The following is a 20,067-nucleotide window of genomic DNA, read 5'->3' as shown; positions in this document are numbered from 1 at the left end:
CTGACCTGTGTTCTAGGAGATTCTTGTCGTGACAAATACTGGAAGATGATAATTGGGCTGCTCTTATCACAGTCAAGATTAGTTTAGTTGCCCAAGCCACAGTCTTAAACTGGTCCTTGAAGAAAGGATTGTGTGTTCAGTGTCATGCATAGCATCACTCCGAGTGCCTCACTGTTGGCCCATTTAGGTATCATTAAAGGGGTCTCATAGGTTGTCGTGGAAAGGATCTATGCTTTGGAGTCAACTATTCTGGTTTGAATTCTGCATTTAAGCTGTGTGATCCTGGGTAAGTTACTGAAATACTTAGATCACCATCCTTACCTTGCAGCATTTTAATGGGCTGCAAATATTTAGCCTGTTTCAGGCACATAATAGGGATTGAGCAAATATTAGTTACTTTGTCTTCTTGCAGGCTTTTACCGCAAATCCCAACCTTTCAGCTGCAACATGGAAATGTAAACTGTAAAAGCCACTAGAGCCCAGGGAGGCCCAGTGTATTTGAAATTCTAGAAAGAGTCTTTGAAAAGTGAGAGACATTTAAGTCTGAGGAATTTGTCCTTTCTAACTGTCTCACCATTCTCTTTGAGACGGAGTGAGAAGAATTTGACATTTCATTTTCACACCTGAATGTTACAAGTCTAATGCAAGCTTGGGAATCATAGGTGGCTGTGACGTCAGGGGACGGGGAACGGAGGTTGCAGACCAAAGGCAGAGATGGCCTGTTCAGCTCTGCAAGGAGGTTGATTAGATGCCTACAAGGTTATCAAAGGGACTCTTACGAACATTCTGGGACCAGGAGGAGTAAATATTGGGATGCTCTATTGGGAAAAAGAAGTTGGATGAGACCCCTGTATCTATCTGTACATGCCACACATCATAAGTATCTATGTCCCACAGCTCCTTGCGTATGGTGTAGGGCACCTAAATGTCGCAGAGAACTGTCTGGCTCCGCGTCTGCCCACACTTCGCATTCTGTTCCCAGACGGGATCTCCGCAAGCGTTCAGAAATGCCTCTCCTTGGTCCAGGTTGACTTCTGTGCTCCTTACAGCCAGTGTCTTCGTGTTTTTACCATTGAGCTTTGGCGATGTTTCTGTCCTATTGCCTGCACGTGGGGCCTCCCATGACTGGACCCCTCCCCAGGCAGACCAAAACGCTCCTTCCTGTCCAGTCCCAAGGCATTCTGTTCATAAGCCCTCAGACCACTTATAACACGGAATGGACCTTCGTCGTGCCTCTCTCTCTAATAGATTAAAAGCTCCTTGAGGACAGAGGTCACATCTTATTGATCCTTTTAGCTCCAGTGCCTGGCATGGTGGCAGGTACTTATTAGAGGCTTGATAAATATTGCTGACTTTGAAAACAGGAAATTATTTTTAAATTTGGAGATATTTTCAAGCTGACAAACTGAAAATGTCTTGAAACGCTGGCTGTCCAGAAAAAATGGTTTTGTGTTGACTTTGAAGTTGAGTGGCCCGTCCTTTTAAACCAGCCCCGCTAGGCCCTCGGCGAGTCTCAGCGCATCTTGGTGACAGAACGACATCGCCCAGAGGCCTGCGGTGATTGGCTGCATCATGGGGCGCACTGTCGTTCCAGATGTCGGTCCTGCGGGGTTTTCCTGCGGGAGCAGCAGGGAGCGGAGCCACTGCTCAAGAAACACTCCAGGATCTGCAGCATTGACCCTGAGAACCGTCCACGCAGGTGGGTCAGGCGGAGGTTCAGTCCACGGTGACTGGAGGGCAGGGCGAATGGGTCAAACCAGGCATTTTGTGGGAAGTGGTTAATGTTTAGGAAGTGTGAGCACTTGAGTAAGAGTAAGCAGCCACGGCGAGAGCCCTTCGGGTGGCTTCTCAACCTGGGATTTAGCAAACGTCTGCTGGCTGCCCGCCATGTGCTGGGCGCTCAGTGAGTTCAAGACCTTCTGAGAGAGGCACTAGCAATGTTTCCATTTCGCAGCTGGGAAAATCAAGATTCAAAAAATTAAGTAACTGTCGCAAAGACTTAGAGCTGGAGTGACTGTGATTCAGACTCAGGTCTCTGTGCTCAAGAAATGCCCTCGTCCTTTGCTGTGGCAATGGTGGTTTAGACCATGAACTCTAAAGCCAGACTGGGTTTCAACGCTGGCTCTGTTACTTATGAGCTGTGTGACCTTGGACAACTTACTTAATCTCTCTGTGCCTCAGTTTCCTCATCTGTAAAGTGCGGATAATAATAGTTCCTACCTCACTGTGATGATCAAATGATATCCTATGTATAACATGCCCAAAACGGTGTCTGACATACAGCAGGCACTGCACAAGTGTTTGTCATTATTACGTAGGACCACCTCTTCCATAAAAGGCGCCTACTTCGTCTGTTGCATCGTTTTGCATGAATCTTGGTGGGCATAGCACAGCATACTCTTCACCCACTGTCCCTTTCTCGGACAGCACTGAATTTCCAGGGACACGGGGACCTTTGACGCATCTTGCCCCAGCTCGTAGCTTAAAATCTGGTGATGTTATTATTTTTCTTCTGCACGATTGTGCATCGCAGGGATTTCTCTTGTAGCACTGACTAAACAGGATGCTATTTCTGCAGGGGCCTTGGTGACTGAGCTGCTGTGGAACCCACCACGTTTATGTGTAGTTTGCGAACTGGCAGGTTGATCCATCAAGAGTTTCAGGAGCAGAAGCGCACCTCATTCTGTTTTTCTGGGAGGTCCCCCGCCACACTGTCTGTGTGATGTGCCGGAGGTTGGTTTCCTAAGGGCCTGCAGCGGGAGGGACATCAGTACTGAGGGTTCTAGAGAATGAATCTGGACAATAAGTGTTGCTGGCCTGTGTCTGCAGGGTGAGCAACTGTTGCCTGCCTCTTGCCCTCCCATAAAGGAAGGTGGCACATGTCTGCAGAATGTTCCATGGCTGAAGGGTCGCGGATTCTGTCATTAGAAAACACCAGGGCTTGTTATATGTTTAGTGGGAAAAGCCTTCCCTACGTTGGTCCGTTCATCTCGCCTGCTGCTTGCAGACCTCCTCTGGCTGTGCATTAGGTACAGAATCAACTCCAGAGTCCTTAGCATGACACACAGGCCTTACGGTTTCAGGTGCCCCAAGTCCAGCTGGGTGCAAAAAGCCACGCCCTCTCCCCCCACTTGTACCCTGTAATCACTTTCCACTGAATTTCTTGACTGGTCTCCAGATAGTTTGTACTTACTCATAGCTTTTGCCTTTGCATGTGCTCTTTCTTTTGTATGGTATGCCCTGTCTCCTCTTCTCCAATGGCAAACTCCTACTTATCCTTCAAAACCCAGCTCTGATAACACTTCCTTTGGAGAAGGCTTCTGCAAGGCACCTAAGCCAAATTACTTGCCCTCTCTCCTGTCCTCCTCTAGCACTCTCTTCTCTGGTATGATAATGAATCCATTGACTTTTGTTATCTCTCCACCAGTGCATACTCCTTCATGGCAGAGACCGTTTATCTCTGACCTCCTTTATTTCTGATAGGAGTGAACCATGAGTTCGAAGTCCTGGCTTGCAGGAGTCTGGTTTCTGCAGGGCCGTGCCTGCTTGGTGAGTTCTCCTGATTCAATGCATTTATTTTTAGCAACAAAATTTAACGAAAATCCCCAAATATGCATGCTGTCACTACAAGGTGCGTTATTCCGTGGGTGTTGCTTAGCCAATGCTCCCTCCCCGTTTTAATCCACTTCCCCCTGATCGGTGCCGTCCTGCACCCCTTTCTCTAGTGCTGCTTCTCTGAAAGGCGTTCCGTGTCTCCGCTGCCCCCTGATGTGTGGGTGGGGAGTCTCTCTGGACTCAAGCACGTTAGCCTGTCGGCGTTGGCGAGTGAAGTCAGTCATCTTGCAACTGACCCAACCTCAGAATTAACATTTCCAGTCCCCACTTTGTCTGTTTTGTTTGTTTCTCTAAAACCTGCTGGTCTCCTTCACACCTCCATAGCTTTGCCAGGATTCAGTAATCACTCATTTTTTTCAGCAAATGGTTATTGTTTACCTTCCATGTGTCAGGCGCAGCTCTAGGCATTGGGGATGCAGCAGAAAGCACAAGAATGTAGAGCTTCTACCTTGAATATATGACTAAATTAAATATTGTGACGGAAGATGAGAGCACTGTGGAGAAGAATGGAGGTGAAAGAATAAGTCTTGTGGATACTTGGGGGAAGAGCATTCCTGGAAGGGCTAACAGCAGGTGCAAAGGCCCTGAGGTGGAGGAGTACCTACCGGGTTTGAGGAACATGGAAGATCGCTGTAGAAACTCTGACTTTTATCCTGGGTGAGGTGGGAAGACATTGGAGAGCTTTGAGTGGAGAAATGCCACTGACTTCATGTCTTCACAGCATTACTGTGGCTCTTGTGTTGAGAATCGACTGTGTGGGCCAAGGGAGGAAACAGAGAGCAGTCAGAGAGCCCCGCAGTCATCCACATGAGAGCTGCGGCGCATCGGACAGTGGTGTTCCCAGTCCGCGAGGACACCCTTCTCTGTGCCATCAGGAGCAGTCTTTCTCCTGTAAAATCGAGGGCCGGGGCATCCTCCTGCTGTAACTCTCCCGGACTTTCTTCTCCTGCCCTCAGCACGTTTGACGTAAACTCCTGCGGTAGTGATCATCACGTGCTGTCATCCTCACTGAGCTTTTCTTCCTGCGCTGGTTTTACTTCACTTGGGAATCCTTGGGAACTTACTCATTTGTGAATTCCCAGGGACTGGCACAGAGCCTGGGACATAGTAGGCAAGTTTGGAGGGCGGGACGCACATTGCAAAGCTACCTGGTGGACACCCCAACACCCATGCTCACCGTTTCTTGGCATTCTAGAAGAGAGCTAGTCCAAGTCTTGCCTCTGCCTTGCTGGCTCGTGTGGCTGAACAATTGTGCATTCTGAGAAGAAGAGCCCTGAGGGGGATGAAAAGAGTGTAAGAAGGAACGGATTTAGATTTGCTAACACTGAGCTAAGAACTGTGTGCATGTTTCCTCATTTCATCCTCACTCGATCTCATGAAGCATCATCTCCATTTTACAGATGGGATAACTGAGGCTCCAAGGCTTTAGATCACCCGGCCAGTAAGTGGCAGACAACAGTCCAACCCAGGTCTGTGGGCTTTGAAGGCCAGCGCTCTCCCCAAAGATAGACTGTTCCACCGAACCATCGGGAACCAATTCATCCTGCCTGATCGCCTTCGTATTATAAAACCTAGTGGGGAAGGCTGCAGCTGTTAGCTCTGGGTCTTACTCCAACTGTCCACCAAGGGATGCAAGAGTTTCTTGAGTAACTCAATTCCTTAGAAAATAATTCGCCTTCTTTTCACTTTCTGCATTCTCTTCTCTAAAAATTTCACATAAATAACATAACATACCGTTATAATATTTTATAATACATAATATAAAGTATATTAAATATATATAGATATGTAAAATATAAATAGATATTATGTTATATATATATAAAGTCACCCAGGAGATACATGGACAAAACCTGAATGTCCCTTGATGGGGGGAGTTAAGAAAGGTGCAGCCCTGAAAAGAAACTGAGTGGCCCTATGACATGCCAGGACGGCGTGATTCCTAGGTGCATTTTAAGGGGAAATAATTAAAACAAAGCGTTCTGTGTATCGTGTGTTTTCGTTTGCGTAGAATGAGGCCTGTGCAGACGCACACGGGCTGAGCTGTGGGCGGTCCTGGCGGGCGGGGAAGACGTTGGCACAGTGTCTGATTCTTCGGTGGGGCCAGGTGGACGGCAGGTCACAGGTGGGAGGCAGACTGATTTTTCAATAGATTCTTCTATGCTATTTGATTTTTTAAAGAATCTAAGATGCACACATATATGTACACATACGTATAAAATATGTATTTCGATTGGTATATAAGTATAATATATATATAAATGTTGACATGTATTTTTTAAAATCTAGCTAATTTTAAGCAGGGCTTCCCCGGTGCGTGTGGTATCTCTCATACACCATCGCACAACTCTTTGGCTTCACAGACGGTCTCTGGGGACAGAGGCCCTTTGGTTGGGGACAGCCACTCTGGAGGCTGTCAGCTCCGCGTGGGCTGCCTGGCTCGCTGAGGCGGAAACCCCCTGGGGCCTGGCCTCATGCCCTCCCTTTGAGCCCTTCCCCTCCCGCCCTCAGTCTGCTCCCTGCGCATCCTTCCAGGCTCAAGTCCTGCAGGATGGAGCAAGCCTGCTTCTCTTACGGCTCCAACAGGAGCTGACGTGAATCTTACTGGCTGCTGGCCTGCTTAACTTTATGTGTCAGCTTGGCTAGGCTCTGGTGCCCAGTTGTTTGGTCAAACACCAGTGTCGATGTTGCTGTGAAGGTATTTGTTTTGAATGTGATTAATATTTAAACTAGTAGATTTTGAGGAAAGCAGATTATCCTCCACAGTGTGGTGGTCCTCATCCAATCAGTTGAATCTGTCTGTCTCTATAGATCTATCTATCTGTAAATCTTTATCATACAGACATATGCCTACGTCTATATCTAGATATATCTATACTGTCTGTGTCTATGTCTATATCTGTATCCATTTTCTCTCTCTCCCCAACCTTTTGGTTCTGTTTCTCTGGAGAAACCTGAGAAATATACAGCTGTGATTGGCCTAACTTGAGCCATGGTCCTGCCCCTGATGCATTACTTTCTCCATAAGAATGCAACACACTGGGCTAAAGTTAGGGGTTGCTCCCAGGGCTGTGGGGGAGTGAGATCCGCCCTAATGACCATGGTACTGAGGATGGGAGAGAGGTAGTCTGGAAACCAGAATCAGGCTGTTACAGGAAGTAGAATAAGTGGAGGCTGGAGTGAAACACAACAAAACAGAGAACAGAAGTCCATCACTGTGGCTGTTATTATCTCCTCTTGCAAATGAATTAACAGGCTCAGAATGGTTAAGAGGCGTGGTTGAAGTCACACAGGAAGTTGGTAATTGAGCAGGATTCAAGCCTAAGTGTGTATGATCTTGAAGTCTTTATTTGTTCTTTGTCCCCCATCATTTCATTCCTTCCTTCATTCATTCATTTCATCATCCAGCCAGCCAACAGTAAACTAATGTTTACCGGCTGCTCACTATTGACAGACATGGACTGTGCTGGACCCTGAGGAATCCAGATCATCTGACCTTAAAAGTGTCCCTCACATGAGAAAAAAATGTTTCCTGTGCTGCAGACCACTTTTCAGATATTCCAAACAAAATTCACTTCTCTCGAGCTGCTCAGAGCAGGCACATTCAAATCCGGATTGGTCTTCAGAGAAAAGTACAAACTCCTTTTCCGCTGAGCCAACTCATTTTCAATTCACTCCATGAAGTCAGGCAGAGTACCAGGAGGGTAAAAACAATCGTAACGACACCACCGCCCACTGCTGTTTACAAGAAGGGGCATTCCTGGTGGGGCAGAGGAAGATGGACGGCACCCGTGTGCCAGAGCTGGCATGGCGTCCTGGCAAGTGGCAGATTTATGGCTCTGGCATCGCCAAAGGAGGAGTCCCTTTCCACTGATGTCCTTCCGAGCTCCCCTGGTTGGTTATTGCTCCGTTTCTTCTTAGCGTGAGTGATGAGAGGGTCCTAGGAGGCAAGTGGGTGCATGCAGGCGAGCAGTTGTTCCATGGATTTATGGTTTATTCTCTGCTCGAGTCACTTTCCTGGCTGCTGCCACTGTGAATGAGTTCCTATGTGAGAGCAGCTCCTGGCCTCGCTGTGCCCACTGCTGCCTCCGGGCCTTTGCCGGACATGCCCTGCCTGTTACTGTAGGTCAGTCCAAGCCCTTCCCCTTCCATGTGGCCAAGCTGTAATACTAGTAATCGTGGTCCCGTTTGACATTCGTGTGGCACTTTACAGTTTATAAAGTAAGGTACGGTTTATAAAGCAGTGGGTCACACTGGTTCAGAGCACGGTCTTTGGAGCCAAACTGCCCGGGTTCAGATCTCAGTTTAGCCTTCACAGGCCAGATAATCGTGGGCCACCTACTCTCTCTCCCTCGGTTTCTGCATCAGTAAAGTGTGGGCAATCAGAGGGGCTCTTGTGGAGAGTAATTTGAGCTTATCCATGTAAATCAGAGGGTAAGCCCTAAACAAATGATTATTATTTTTATTTTATTATGTAAGTCATCCTAAAAGAAGGAGGAGAAGCAAAGAATTGGCATAGTGGTTTGTAATCTCAGCTCTGCCACTAATCTGCGTGAGCTTGGGCAAGTTATCAGTTTTCTGTCATCTGTAAAATGGGGATGATGACAGTGCTCACTGCACAGGGTGGTTGTGAAGGTTAAATGAGATGTTGCCTGGTAAGTGTTGAGCACAGTCTCTGTGATGCAGTGAATGCCCAATGATAATCGTTTTTAACGGTAACTAGGCACCTTAGAAACATTTAACCACTACGTCAAGTGAGCTTGATTTGTGCGATATAATCCTAAAGGAACTTTATTTTTGTCTTCTATTGTTTCTTCAGATTTACTCAGTGGGGCTGATTCTGTTGCTGCCTCTGGATGAAAATTCTGGAAGGCCCTACTGACTTTTTGGTACCTATTCAGTAACAGAAGGTCCTACAGCCCCTGTAAGTTGCAAAACTCAGTTGCACATCAATAATTAACATATTCAGTCCAGTGCAATTGCTAAAACTTTAAACGTGGTTTCTGGGCTTGCCACATGCAGGGCAGCTTGCTGTCATGACAGGGAGGTGACCAGCTTCTATCTCCTCCCTCATCTGCTGACCACAGTTTCTGCCTTCTCCAGCGTTGGAGAGGGGACAAGGGAGAGGAGAGGGGACATGAAAGTGTTTCCTTGACTGGACTGTCGTGAGCTGGTATCAGCACACTTCCTGGAATTGGCAGATGTTTCAAGCAGGCTCTTTTGCTCGTGGTTGCTTTTGGGGTTTCTTTGGAGATTCCCATACACATCGACATCCCTAATTGCTGGAGCTCTCTCACCAGCGATTCTCTTGATGACAGAAATTGCATCGCTGTTTCTGCACTGTCACTTACAACTTCTTCTCAGCCCTTAGGAAAACGCGATTTCACTTCATCTCTTTCTGTTGAGATTCCGTTTTTCCTTCCAAGTTGTCCTCCTGGATAGAACCTTCTCTCTTACACATGGCTCACGTCTGGTTCACGGAAACATGAGCTTCCCACAAACTCATTTAATCTTCACCTGCCTTTGTGTGATGAGTGCTGTCAGTATCGGCATTGACAGGGGCAGAATCTGAGACGTTGAATGTACACGTAGCATATCCAACATCACACAGCTAGCAAGTGATGAAGTCATGCCCTTAATCCAGGTCATCTGACCCCATAGCCGAGATTTTGACCACCCACGTTGTACTTTCAACTTAAAATTGAGCATAATTGTTTTCCTTCACTGTCTGAGAAAAGATGTGTAAAAATTATGTACAATTCTCCTTCTTGTCTTTTGATTTTTGGGGGAGGTATAGGAATGAAAATGTTCTAGTCATGCTTATCTAGTGTTTTCTCCTTTCCTGCTTCTCCCTCCAGAAAAGTCTAACCGTACAGAAAAACAAAAACAAACTCAGCCACCAAATAGAAAGACCTCTGTCTTTTGCTGGTGTCCATTTGCTCAGCATCACAGAACTCAGCGCATGTGCCCTTCCCACGAGCTGTCTCTCTGCCTCCCACCTTTTCTGTGTGTTTCATACCAATTCTCTCTAGCTCACGCTTAGATTTTCTCCACTGTTGGATCTTAACAATATAGTTTGGAATTCAATTTATAAGAAGAATATATTACACTTTACCAAGTTACACTGCATACCCTCTGAATCTGATTACTGACATCTCTGGGGTCTCAGGATTACTTCAGAGCAAACTTGATTAAACACTGTTGGATTAGTTAAAGAGGGGTGCATCTACAGCTGCCTGGATAGCCCACTGTTCTTTAAGAAAAATATTGGATAGGGGCTGGCCCGGTCGCTCACTGGTTAAGTTTGCACGTTCTGCTTCTTGGTGGCCCAGGGTTCGCCGGTTCGGATCCCGGGTGCGGACATGGCACCGCTTGGCAAGCCATGCTGTGGTAGGCGTCCCACATATAAAGTAGAGGAAGATGGGCATGGATGTGAGCTCAGGGCCAGTCTTCCTCAGCAAAAAGAGGAGAATTGGCAGCAGTTAGCTCAGGGCTAATCTTCCTCAAAAACAAAAAAAGAAATATTGGATAATCCAATGCAGGCAAATCAGACATCAGCTTGTTTTGTTAATGTTCTGACCACATTTAAAATTAATGAGATTTTATTAAATTAGAAGATCCAGATAAGTTAAAATAAAATTGATTCATATATTTTTGCAGAGGTGAGCGTACGAAATCAAACTTCCAGTCTTATTGGCTTACTAGTTTAAAAATACTTTTCATAAATTTTAGTTCTCTTGGGGTAATAGCTTGTCTGTTTCAATGGTATTGGGTGTCCTGTCAAATGCTTTTGTTGTAATCAGCATTTTCTTTCCCCACTTCACACAAAGAAAACCTAATCTACCCCTCATTTTGCTGCTTTCTTTGAAAAAAAGAGAAGGATTGGGAGCTATTTAGCCAATCTGCCTTGCTGCAATTTCTCATATCAGAGGAATCTCGTTCTTCTTTTTTTCCTTCATATTTTGTAGATTGCAAATATGTTTGAAGATGTCATTGTCAGTGAAAGGATTCTTTTCAGTTTTCCACTGTGTTTCTTTTCATCAATCTAATTCTCTCTTTAACTCAATGCTGCTTTTATTTATAGCTTGTGACTCCTCTTCCGAACCTTCTTCTACTTTCCAGAATGGTTGCATTTTTAAAGCTACGCCTGATTGCCCATATTTCCAGTTTTTGCAGTTAGAACCATGGGGATTTGGCTTCCCTGCCCTCTGTTTTAACATCAGCTCCATTCATGGCTGTTGTCCCTGAAAATCACATATCTGCTGTCTGCCAGAAAATCAAGCCAATTCTTGTTTTTTCTGCCTGTGGCGTAATGACAATTTCCTGCTTTCTAGACACTTGAGTCATTTTGACGCTCCAGCTACTCGTGGGGAGAAATTGGTTATATTGAAGGATAGGGCAAGGTGACAGTGAAAAATATAATAAAGAATTCGTGGTAATTCAGATGCTGAGTTTACTTATTTTTTTACACTCAGAAGAAAGATATTTATGAGCATTTTTTTGTTGTGGTAAAATATGTATAAGAAAATTTACCATTTTAACCATTTTTAAAGGTCCAATTCAGGGGCATTAAGTACATTCATAGTGTTGGGCAACCATCACCGTTGTCTGTTTCCAGAACTTATATATATCTCAGAGATTTTGAAGTACTTGGGTGACCAAATCTGTTGAACATTTTTAAAGCACTTTTTACGTCATTGTGTCATTTTATTTGTTCTTTAAGGTACATCTTTTCGTTTATCTAATTTATATTTATTGAGTGTTCCTGCTAATCTGGGCACACTTCTGGGCACAGAGGACTATAGTGTTAACCAGAAAGACAGGAAGCTCGTAGCTCAGTGAATTGGCTGGAGTGATTTCCAGGTCTTCTTTAGCTAGTCAACATTTATTCACCCGTATATGGATATGTTGTCCTTTTCAGAGCAGTCAGACCAATGTCCCTTTACTTCAGTCTTCACTTCAGGCTTCTTCTCAAACCCCATCCCAATATTATATTTGGACTTTCCCAATCCTACAAAGGACTTTCTATTCCTTCTCCTTTATAGATATGTACTTTGCGGTATTCTTTCATGGATGTTTAAATGGTATTATATTGTATGTATTTCGGAGCAATTTGCTTTCTTTTTTCCCAGTTTAATTAAGATATAATTGCCACGCAGCACTGTGTAAGTTCAAGGTGTACAGCATACTGATTTGACTTACATATATTGTGAAATGATTACCACAAGAAAAAACTGTTTTTCTCCCTGTGATGAGAACTCTTGGAATCTGCTCTCTTAGCTACTTTCAGACCCAGCATCCAGCAGTGTTCGCTGTACTCATCATGCTGTACCTTACACCTGTAGTACTTTTTTATCTTATCCCCAGAAGTTTGTACCTTTTGATCATCTGCAATTTGCTTTTTTACACAGCAACATTGCTTGGAAATCAATGCATATTGTTGTATTTATGAGTCTCCGGCAAATGCTCGTTGAATCCTTAGCATGCGGCAGGAGCTGTGAGCTAGATGTCTTCACCTCTCTTCCGCGTGTAACCTTAACAACAGCCTGGGAACGAAGTGTCTTGGCACCATCCTCATTTTATATACAAGAAAACCGAGAATCAGGGTCTTCAGGTGTTTTGTTCAGGGTTGCACAGCTGGTTAAGTAGAGTCAGGATTTGAACTCAGCTTCCTGACCTCGGAGCATGTACAATTACCATTCCACCAAGCTGCCTCTGCCTGGTCGTTAAGTCAGAAATTTCAGTCACTCACAAAGATTTTATTTGTAGTTAGTCCAAATAAATAGCCCATTAATCATGCGGTCACACGTAAATACAACATTGCAAGTGTGGTGAGTGTTTCAAGAGAAGTGCGTTGCTCTGTGAGAGGGGTCGACCTTCACTGTCTCAGCTTCCCTGAGGAAATGGTAATGAGCTGAAATTTGAAGGATGAATAGAAGTAACCAGATGAAGAGGAAAGGAAGAGAATTCTGGGCAGAGGGAACAGCATGCACAGCAGTTGTGATCAGAGGGAGCACAGAGCTTTCAAAAAAACGTCCAGTGTGACTGAAGCACAGACAGGAAGAGAGGAAGTGGATGAGACAAGTGGGGAGAGGTGGGGTCCTGGGCAGGCAGGGCTCAGGGCTTGTTTGCCATCTTGTGGGTTCTAGTCTTTATTCTTTATTCAAATGATTTCGAGCAAGAAGGGTGGCATTTGCGTTTCTAAAATATCACTCAGCCATACTGAGCACAAATTGGACACAGACCAGAGTGAAGGTGGAGGCTGTTCAGTATTTGGCGAGCTGGCAGCTTGGACAAGGCTGGTGGTGATGGAGATGTAGAGAGTGACTTGATACAATTGTATCAGCAGGATACAGCTGGACCAGTACAATTCTACTGCCAGAGGTACAATCAGCAGGTCTTGGCGTTGGGTTGAATTTGGCCAGGGAGGGAGGGAGGACGTGAATCAGTAACATCTCCTGGATTTCTGGCTTGAGCAGCTGAAATGGAAGGTGGCGATAGTCACTGAGCTGGGGAAGACTGGAAAATGGCCAAATATGGGGCGAAAGATCAGGAAGTTGGTATTACTGTGCAGAATGGAAGGTCGGGTAGCTGATTTCAGAAGGGCCCTCCGACTTTCTGGGCAGTGAAGCGGCTGAGAACACAGTCCCTGGCATCAGACAGCGGCTGGAGTCCCTGCTCTGAAACTTTCGGCAGCTTCCGCTTGCTCCTCTGGGCCTCAGTCTCCTCTCGGGTCCCAGGGATGTTATCAGCCCTGCCCTGATGTGCTGAGAGGATTTAGAGAAAACTGTGCACGAAGCACTCAGCCCAATCCTCCGCGCTTAGTAAGTACTCAATCTAGTTAGCTAGATCATTATCGTTATCAACATTGTTATTATTCTAAAATGATTTGTGACTAAAATATTGGAGGAGTTCGGAGTGACGGAGTAGATAACTCTTTATCTTTTCAGTTTATACCAATTAAACTTTCTTCTTGACTTAACAATGGACTCCCCAAACAATGAGATGTTGTACCTCGTAGAGGACGTTTTATTACAGGTAAATCACGCAAATGGTCGCCTTTGAATATATGTTGTACAAGAGCCACAATACATCATTGTAAAGGTCACCGGTGTCAGTTTTTAAATTAATTTTTCCCACTCTTAATAGTTCAGATCAAATTCTTGATTATATTGAGTTATCAAAAAAAATTCCCCTGTAATTTCAGAGGCTGGTGTCAGCCTCAAGAGTGACAGCCATGTGACTGTGCTGTGAGGGATGCTGTCAGCAGCATGAATGGGAAAATTACTTTTATGAACACCAGATTCTCATGGGAGGGCCCTGCCTCTGACATGTGTCAAGAAGTAGCTGCCAAATTATTCTCTTCCCAATACTTGCTAAATTGAAACCAATTCAAACATTGCCGGTTGAGGTTGAAACTTCTAGGCTATTAAAAATGTCACATAAAATGTGAGTGTACTTATTGGAAAAGGGTAAGTCTCCTTCTAGAGATTGCATAGGTAAAGCTTTCTGATTTTCGGAACGTATAATGTAGTTTCACTAAATAAATATATGCCGAAGCTTCAATGCCTTATCTCTATTTGAAAGAAATATCTTTTATAAGAAGAAAAATACTGGGTATTTGGAGAACAGATGTTAGCAACAGTCTAAGCATTGCCCGTGGCTTAGATGGAAAACTAGAGGAATGTGTGTTCAAAATCAGAGGTGGGGACGTGGTCCTGCCTAGACCTTGTTCATCTTGCAGACGTGGTTGGCCTGCATGGGGATTAAAAAGACAGTCCCAGCTAGCCACACTCAGTGGAGCTGAGTAGCAGCTGCCCACCTTGGACTGGCTTGTGCTCACTCTATTCTGTACTTTTCTGTCTCAGCTGTCTGATCCCTGTAGGAATTTGAGTCTGTAACCTCTTCCCTAAGTCTATTCTTTTAAACCAGGGATATGCTGCCCCCAGAAGTCCATAGCACTGGGTGAGTGACGTGGGTAACTCAGAATAATACGGCACATCTTCTTGGAATGTTGGTTTTACATGACAATTTGGAAGAAATGTTTTCATGTTAAGACAAAATATGTTGGGATAGGTTAGCAAATTCACATGACATTCTGTTTTTGAAAAAGTAATAGATGAGATTTGAACATAACCTAGAGTTTGCAGTAGCCCAGTAGTCACTAGCTGGCCATGATCCCAGATGCGAAGGAGAATCTGAAAGTTTGGGGAAAGACAGTTTCTTCCAGGTTGGAAGCATACAACAAGCCCTCCTGACCAAAAGGAGGGTCTTCTGCTGTACAAACGCAAAGTAACTAATGATTACAAGGGCCTCTATGCAGTAAAAGCAGACCAGAATAGTGCTTTAATGGAATGAGTGTTTGAAACCTGGAAAAGAGAAAATGAAGCATCTTTCATTGAAGAGGAAAATTAGGAGGATCTAGTTATTTTAAACAAGCTGCTTAGTCTTTAATGTATGCTTTTTCCCCACCCCCACATAATGTATTCCTGAAAATCTGCCTGGAAAGTAGACAGACATATAGAGAATAAATGCACTTGTGTGTACTAAAGAAAGTTATATATGAGATTTCAAAGGAACATCAAGCTAGATAGTGGAAAGGCTTGACTCCTGAGTGTATTCTTCCTTCTCCTTGGTCCATGAAGGATGCTTAGTGGGAAAAGTTTGGAATGGGTTGCCTAAGTCATGGACTTAAAGCTGGAAGTGGTCTTGGAAATTTTAACAGCCAGGACTCTTGGCTGCAAGTGACAGAAACCCAAGTCACTGCCTCAAGCAAAACAAGGAATTATTGGCTTGCAAAATTGGAAAGTTCAAGATTGGATATGACTATATTCAAGTTCTCAAAAATATGTCATCACAAGTCAATCTCTGTGAAGGATCTCTTTATCCCCCCTCTTTCTCTCTTTCTATCCATGTATCATTTATGTATTGTCTGTCTGTAGCTCCATCTATAATCTGTTTTCTCTTTTTTTATCTATCATCATCATTTCTACTTTTCTCTGTTTCTTCTTTATTCTCAGGCAGAGACCTACAGTGCGATAACGATGCCAAGGATTGTATTCATGAGTTAGTTATCAATCTCAATGGCAAAGTTTGCTGTTCTTGTCACATCATTCTACCAAAAAGCTGTGCTAAAATCGTTGGTTCTGTTTGGGTTCCATGCTCATTCTTAATCAGTCGATGATGTGGCCAGGAAATGGAATAATCTGATTGGCTGGGCCTGGGTCACGTGGGCTTGGGGGTCAGTTCCACCTGAAATTCCTAGTCATGAGCGTTTCTTACCGGAAGAAATTGACGTGACAGCTACAAAAGATCTTATTTAGTTCTGATTTCTCACCTTACTCATAAAAGAACTCAGGTGCAAACAGATTTTTTTTTTTATTGTTTCATGAAAAGATAATAATGAGTAGAACTAGATTTTTTAAAGTGATTTTTTAATGGAAATATAACACATACAGGAATGTGCACAAATCCTAACTGTACAGCATGATGAGTTGTCATAAAGTGAATATACTCATGTAACCACCACCTAGATCAAGAAATAGAATACTACCCAGAAGGCCCTCTCTTGTGTCCCTCACCATCACTACCATCCAACCACTGGGCCTATCTGGACTTCTATCACCACAGATTAATTTTGCCCATTTGAACTTTACATATATGGTGTCATAAAGTGTATAGTTTTTGTGTCTGGTTTCATCAGCCCCACATTGTTTGTGAGATCCATCCATGTTGTGGTTCATTCTTTTTCATCACTATGGGGTATTCCATTGTATGAATCTGCTGAAAATAATGTATCTATTTTACTATTGATGAATGTTTAGAATGATTCTGCGTTTTGTTTATTATAAACAGTACTACCATGAGCATCCTTGAACCTTCCTTTGGTGGGGGCATATATTTTGTGTTGAGTATATTCCAAATAGTAGAATTCCTTTGTCATAATGTCAAGTTAACTTACAATTTGGGTGATAATTATAAACAGTTTTCTAAAACTTGCCACTGACAATTTTAATTCCCACAGCAGTGTTTGAGAGTTCGAGATACTCCACATCTTCATCAGCACTTGGTATTGTCAGTTGTTTTAATTTTAGCTTTTTTGGTGGTTGTGATGTAACTTATTGTGGTTTTAGTTAGCATTTTTCTGATGACTAACAGGACTGAGCACTGTTTCATGTGCTAATTGAACACTTGCCTATACTCTTTTGTGAGGTGCATCTTCAAGGTTTTGGCCCATTGGTTTTAATGGTTTGCTTTTTTTTCTTATTGATTTATGGGCGTTCTTTATATTTGCTGGATAAAAGTCCTTTGTTGTATATATGTTGTATAAGTATCTTCAACCCGTCTGAGACAGGCCTTTTTGCTCTCTTCATGTTGTCTTTGTAAAGAGGAATTTTTGGTTTTCATAGAGCCTAGTTTATCAGTATCTTTCATTATAGTAAGTGCTTTTTTCACCCTGCTTAAAAATTAAGACTTCATCTCAGGGTCTTGAAGATAGTCTAAGTCTTGTTCTTAAAAGATTAGTATTAAATTTTTCAAACTTAGATCTACAATCTATATGAGATTGATGTTTTTGGTAAGACGTGCAGTAGTGGTAAAGATTCGTTCTTTTTCTTCTCCTTTTTTCTGATGGGGTGTCCAAATGACACAGAACCATTTGTTAAAAAGTCCACTCCCCTCTGCCCCCACTGCAATGTAGTGTCACTTTAGTCACAAATAAGTGACTGTATCTTTGTGGGTCTATTTCTGTGCTCTCTATTCTGTTTTGCTGGCCTATATGTCTATCTTTGGGCCAATTTCACACGATTTTGGCTCTTGTAGCTTTATAATAACTCTTGATATCTGAAAGTCTAAACCCTTCAGGCTTGTTTTTTCTTCATGATTGTCTTGCCTTGTCTGGGCCCTCTGTGTTTCCGTATATATTTTAGAATCGTCATCTCAATTTCTGCAAAAATAATTTATTGGAGTTTGGTTGCAATTACATCAAAACTATAGCCTAAGTTGTGGGACAGTTGGCATTTTTATTTAATTGCTCTTTTAACCTATGCATGTGGTATATCCTTCCATTTATTAAGGTGTCAGTTTATCTCAATAATGTTTTCTAGTTTTCTGGTCTTGAACATCTTTTCTTAGATTTAGTCCTTAGTATCTGATAATGTTGCAAATGGTGTGTTTTAAAATTTTTTATTTTCTAATCATCTGTTACTAGTATATAGAAATACAATAGATTTTTTTTTAGATATTGTCCAAATGCACTTTCATCCTTAGTCATTTGACTGTATATTCTTTTGGGTTTTATGTATGTATAAGCCAGTGCGCTGTGAATAATGGCAGTTTTATTTCTTCCTTTCTAATCCTCTTATTTCATTTTGGTGTCTTATGGAAGTTTAGCTCCGATATATTCTTGGATAACGGTAGAAATAGCATCTTTGTCTTGTTCCTTATTTCAGAGGGGAGACATTCAACATTTCACATTTAATTATGATAATTGCTCCAGGGTTTTTAGGTTGCTCTTTGTCAGATAAAGGAAATATCATTTTATCAAAATTTGCTTATAAATGATCATGAATGGGTATTGTGTCTTATCAAATGACTTTTATACATCTGTTGGTACGATGTTTTCCTCTTTTTTTCTGTTAATATGGGGAGTTATGTTAGTTTTTCAAAAAAAATATTGAGATATATTATATTAATTGACAAGATATCTTTGGTAATTTTTATTTGGCATATTCACGTCCATGTTTATTAGAGAGAGTGTGCTGTAATTTTCCTTTCTTGTATAGTCATGTCAGATTTGGGTTGTTGTTTAAGGTAATGCTGACCTCACCGAACAGGTTGGGAAATATTGCTGCTGTTGTTTTCTCTGTTTATTCTCAGGAAGGTTTTGGGTAAGACTAGTGTTAATTGTAACTTGAATGTTGGAAGAGTTCACTGGTAATGCTCTCAGGGCCTGGAGATTTCTGTGTTTGGAAATTTTTATTTGCATTTAACTTTCCTAACTGTTATAGAGTTATTCAGGTTTACCACTTCTACCAATTTTCTAAATTATGTTTTTCTAGGAATTTTTCCATTAATGTGAATTTTCAAATGTGTTGGCCTAAATTTGTTCCTAATTTCTTACGCTGTTTTTCAAATGTTGGTAGGATTTGTAATGATGTTGCTCCTTTCACTCTTGATATTGTGATTTATGCTGTTTCTCTTTTTTCTTGACCATCTTGCTGGGTGTTTATCAATTTTGTATGTCTTTTCAAAGAACCAACTTCTACTTCTTTGATTTTCTCTATTTTCATATTAAATTTGTCCTTACGTTTATTATTTCTTTCCTTCTCCTTTTTTGGTTTATTTGGCTCTTTTCTTAAGTTCGTGCATTAGATTAGTAGATAATTGTTTTCAGCTTTTCTTATTTTCTAATAGATGCATTTAAGGTTATAAATTTCCCTCTAATTACAACTTTAGCTATATTCTACCAATTGTATTTCTTTTGTTTGTTTGTTTTGCTTGAGGAAGATTGTCCCTCAGCTAACATCTGTGCCAATCTTTCTCTATTTTGTATGTGGGACATGCAGCGTGGCTAATGAGCGGCATGTAGGTCTGCACGCAGGATCCAAACTCGTAAACCCTGGGCCGCCGGAGTGGAGTGCGTGAACTTAACCACCATGCCACTGGGCTGGCCCCTACCGATTGTATTTTTATTAATATTCAGAAGAAAATATTTTCTAACTTCCATGTTAATATGTTCTTCCACTCATGGTTATTAACAATTATATTGCTTAGCTTCTGAACATTTTTGATTTCCTAGTTTTTCTTTCATTATTGATTTGTTGCAGAATTGTAAGGTAGTTGAATGATGTACTCTGAATGATATTTGCTGGAACTTACTTTATGATCCAGAATATGATAGATTTTAATAAACATCCAGATACCCTTGAAAACTTTGTGTGTTATGTCATTGCTAAGTGTAGCATTCTATATATTTCAACTAGGTAAATACTGCTAATCATGTTAAGCTTAAAAAAAATTCTTTCTGGTATTTTGCTCTGCTTTTTGTACCAGTTGCTGAGAGTTACTGGGAGAGTTTGTTAAAGTTTTCTATTATGTGTGTGCAATTGCTTATTTTTTTTTTTAGTTATATCCTTTTTTGCTTTATATATTTGATGTTATGCTATTAGTTGCAGACAAATTTAGAATGTTTATATTTTTCTGGAAGATTGACCATTTTAGTAGCATAAAAGGTTCTTTATCTTTAGCTACGTGCCTTGCCTGAAAGTCTGCCTTGCCTTGTATCAGTATAGCTGCATCAGCTTTCTCTGATTTAGAGTATGCAGCATGTAACTTTTTCCAGCCCTTTCCTGTCAACCTTTATTTGTTCTATTAAAGGCATGTCACTTATAAGATCAGTATATCATTTTTTATTTTAATTCAGTCTGTTACTTTAAGTTGATGCGATTAGAC

The 20,067-nt window shown here is 42.3% G+C and overlaps 1 protein-coding gene and 1 long non-coding RNA gene across 2 annotated transcripts in view; both read left to right on the top strand.

The window, feature by feature from the left end:
• Positions 1–20,067, top strand: part of LOC123282501 (heparan sulfate glucosamine 3-O-sulfotransferase 4-like) — a 135,256-nt gene that overhangs the window by 54,217 nt on the left and 60,972 nt on the right. Inside the window, 3 exon segments of the mRNA XM_070484274.1 lie at positions 1,595–1,699; positions 2,579–2,733; positions 3,484–3,549. Coding sequence (XP_070340375.1) covers positions 1,595–1,699; positions 2,579–2,646 — 173 coding nt within the window. The 3' untranslated portion in view covers positions 2,647–2,733; positions 3,484–3,549.
• The window catches only part of LOC123280073 (uncharacterized), a 157,722-nt gene that overhangs the window by 111,448 nt on the left and 26,207 nt on the right, over positions 1–20,067 (top strand). The gene's annotated exons all lie outside the window — the stretch shown is intronic.

Source organism: Equus asinus, chromosome 14 (genome assembly GCF_041296235.1).
Source record: "Equus asinus isolate D_3611 breed Donkey chromosome 14, EquAss-T2T_v2, whole genome shotgun sequence".
Taxonomy (NCBI): domain Eukaryota; kingdom Metazoa; phylum Chordata; class Mammalia; order Perissodactyla; family Equidae; genus Equus; species Equus asinus.
Note: the sequence above shows the minus strand (reverse complement) of the source record. Positions and strands in the feature narration are given on the sequence as shown.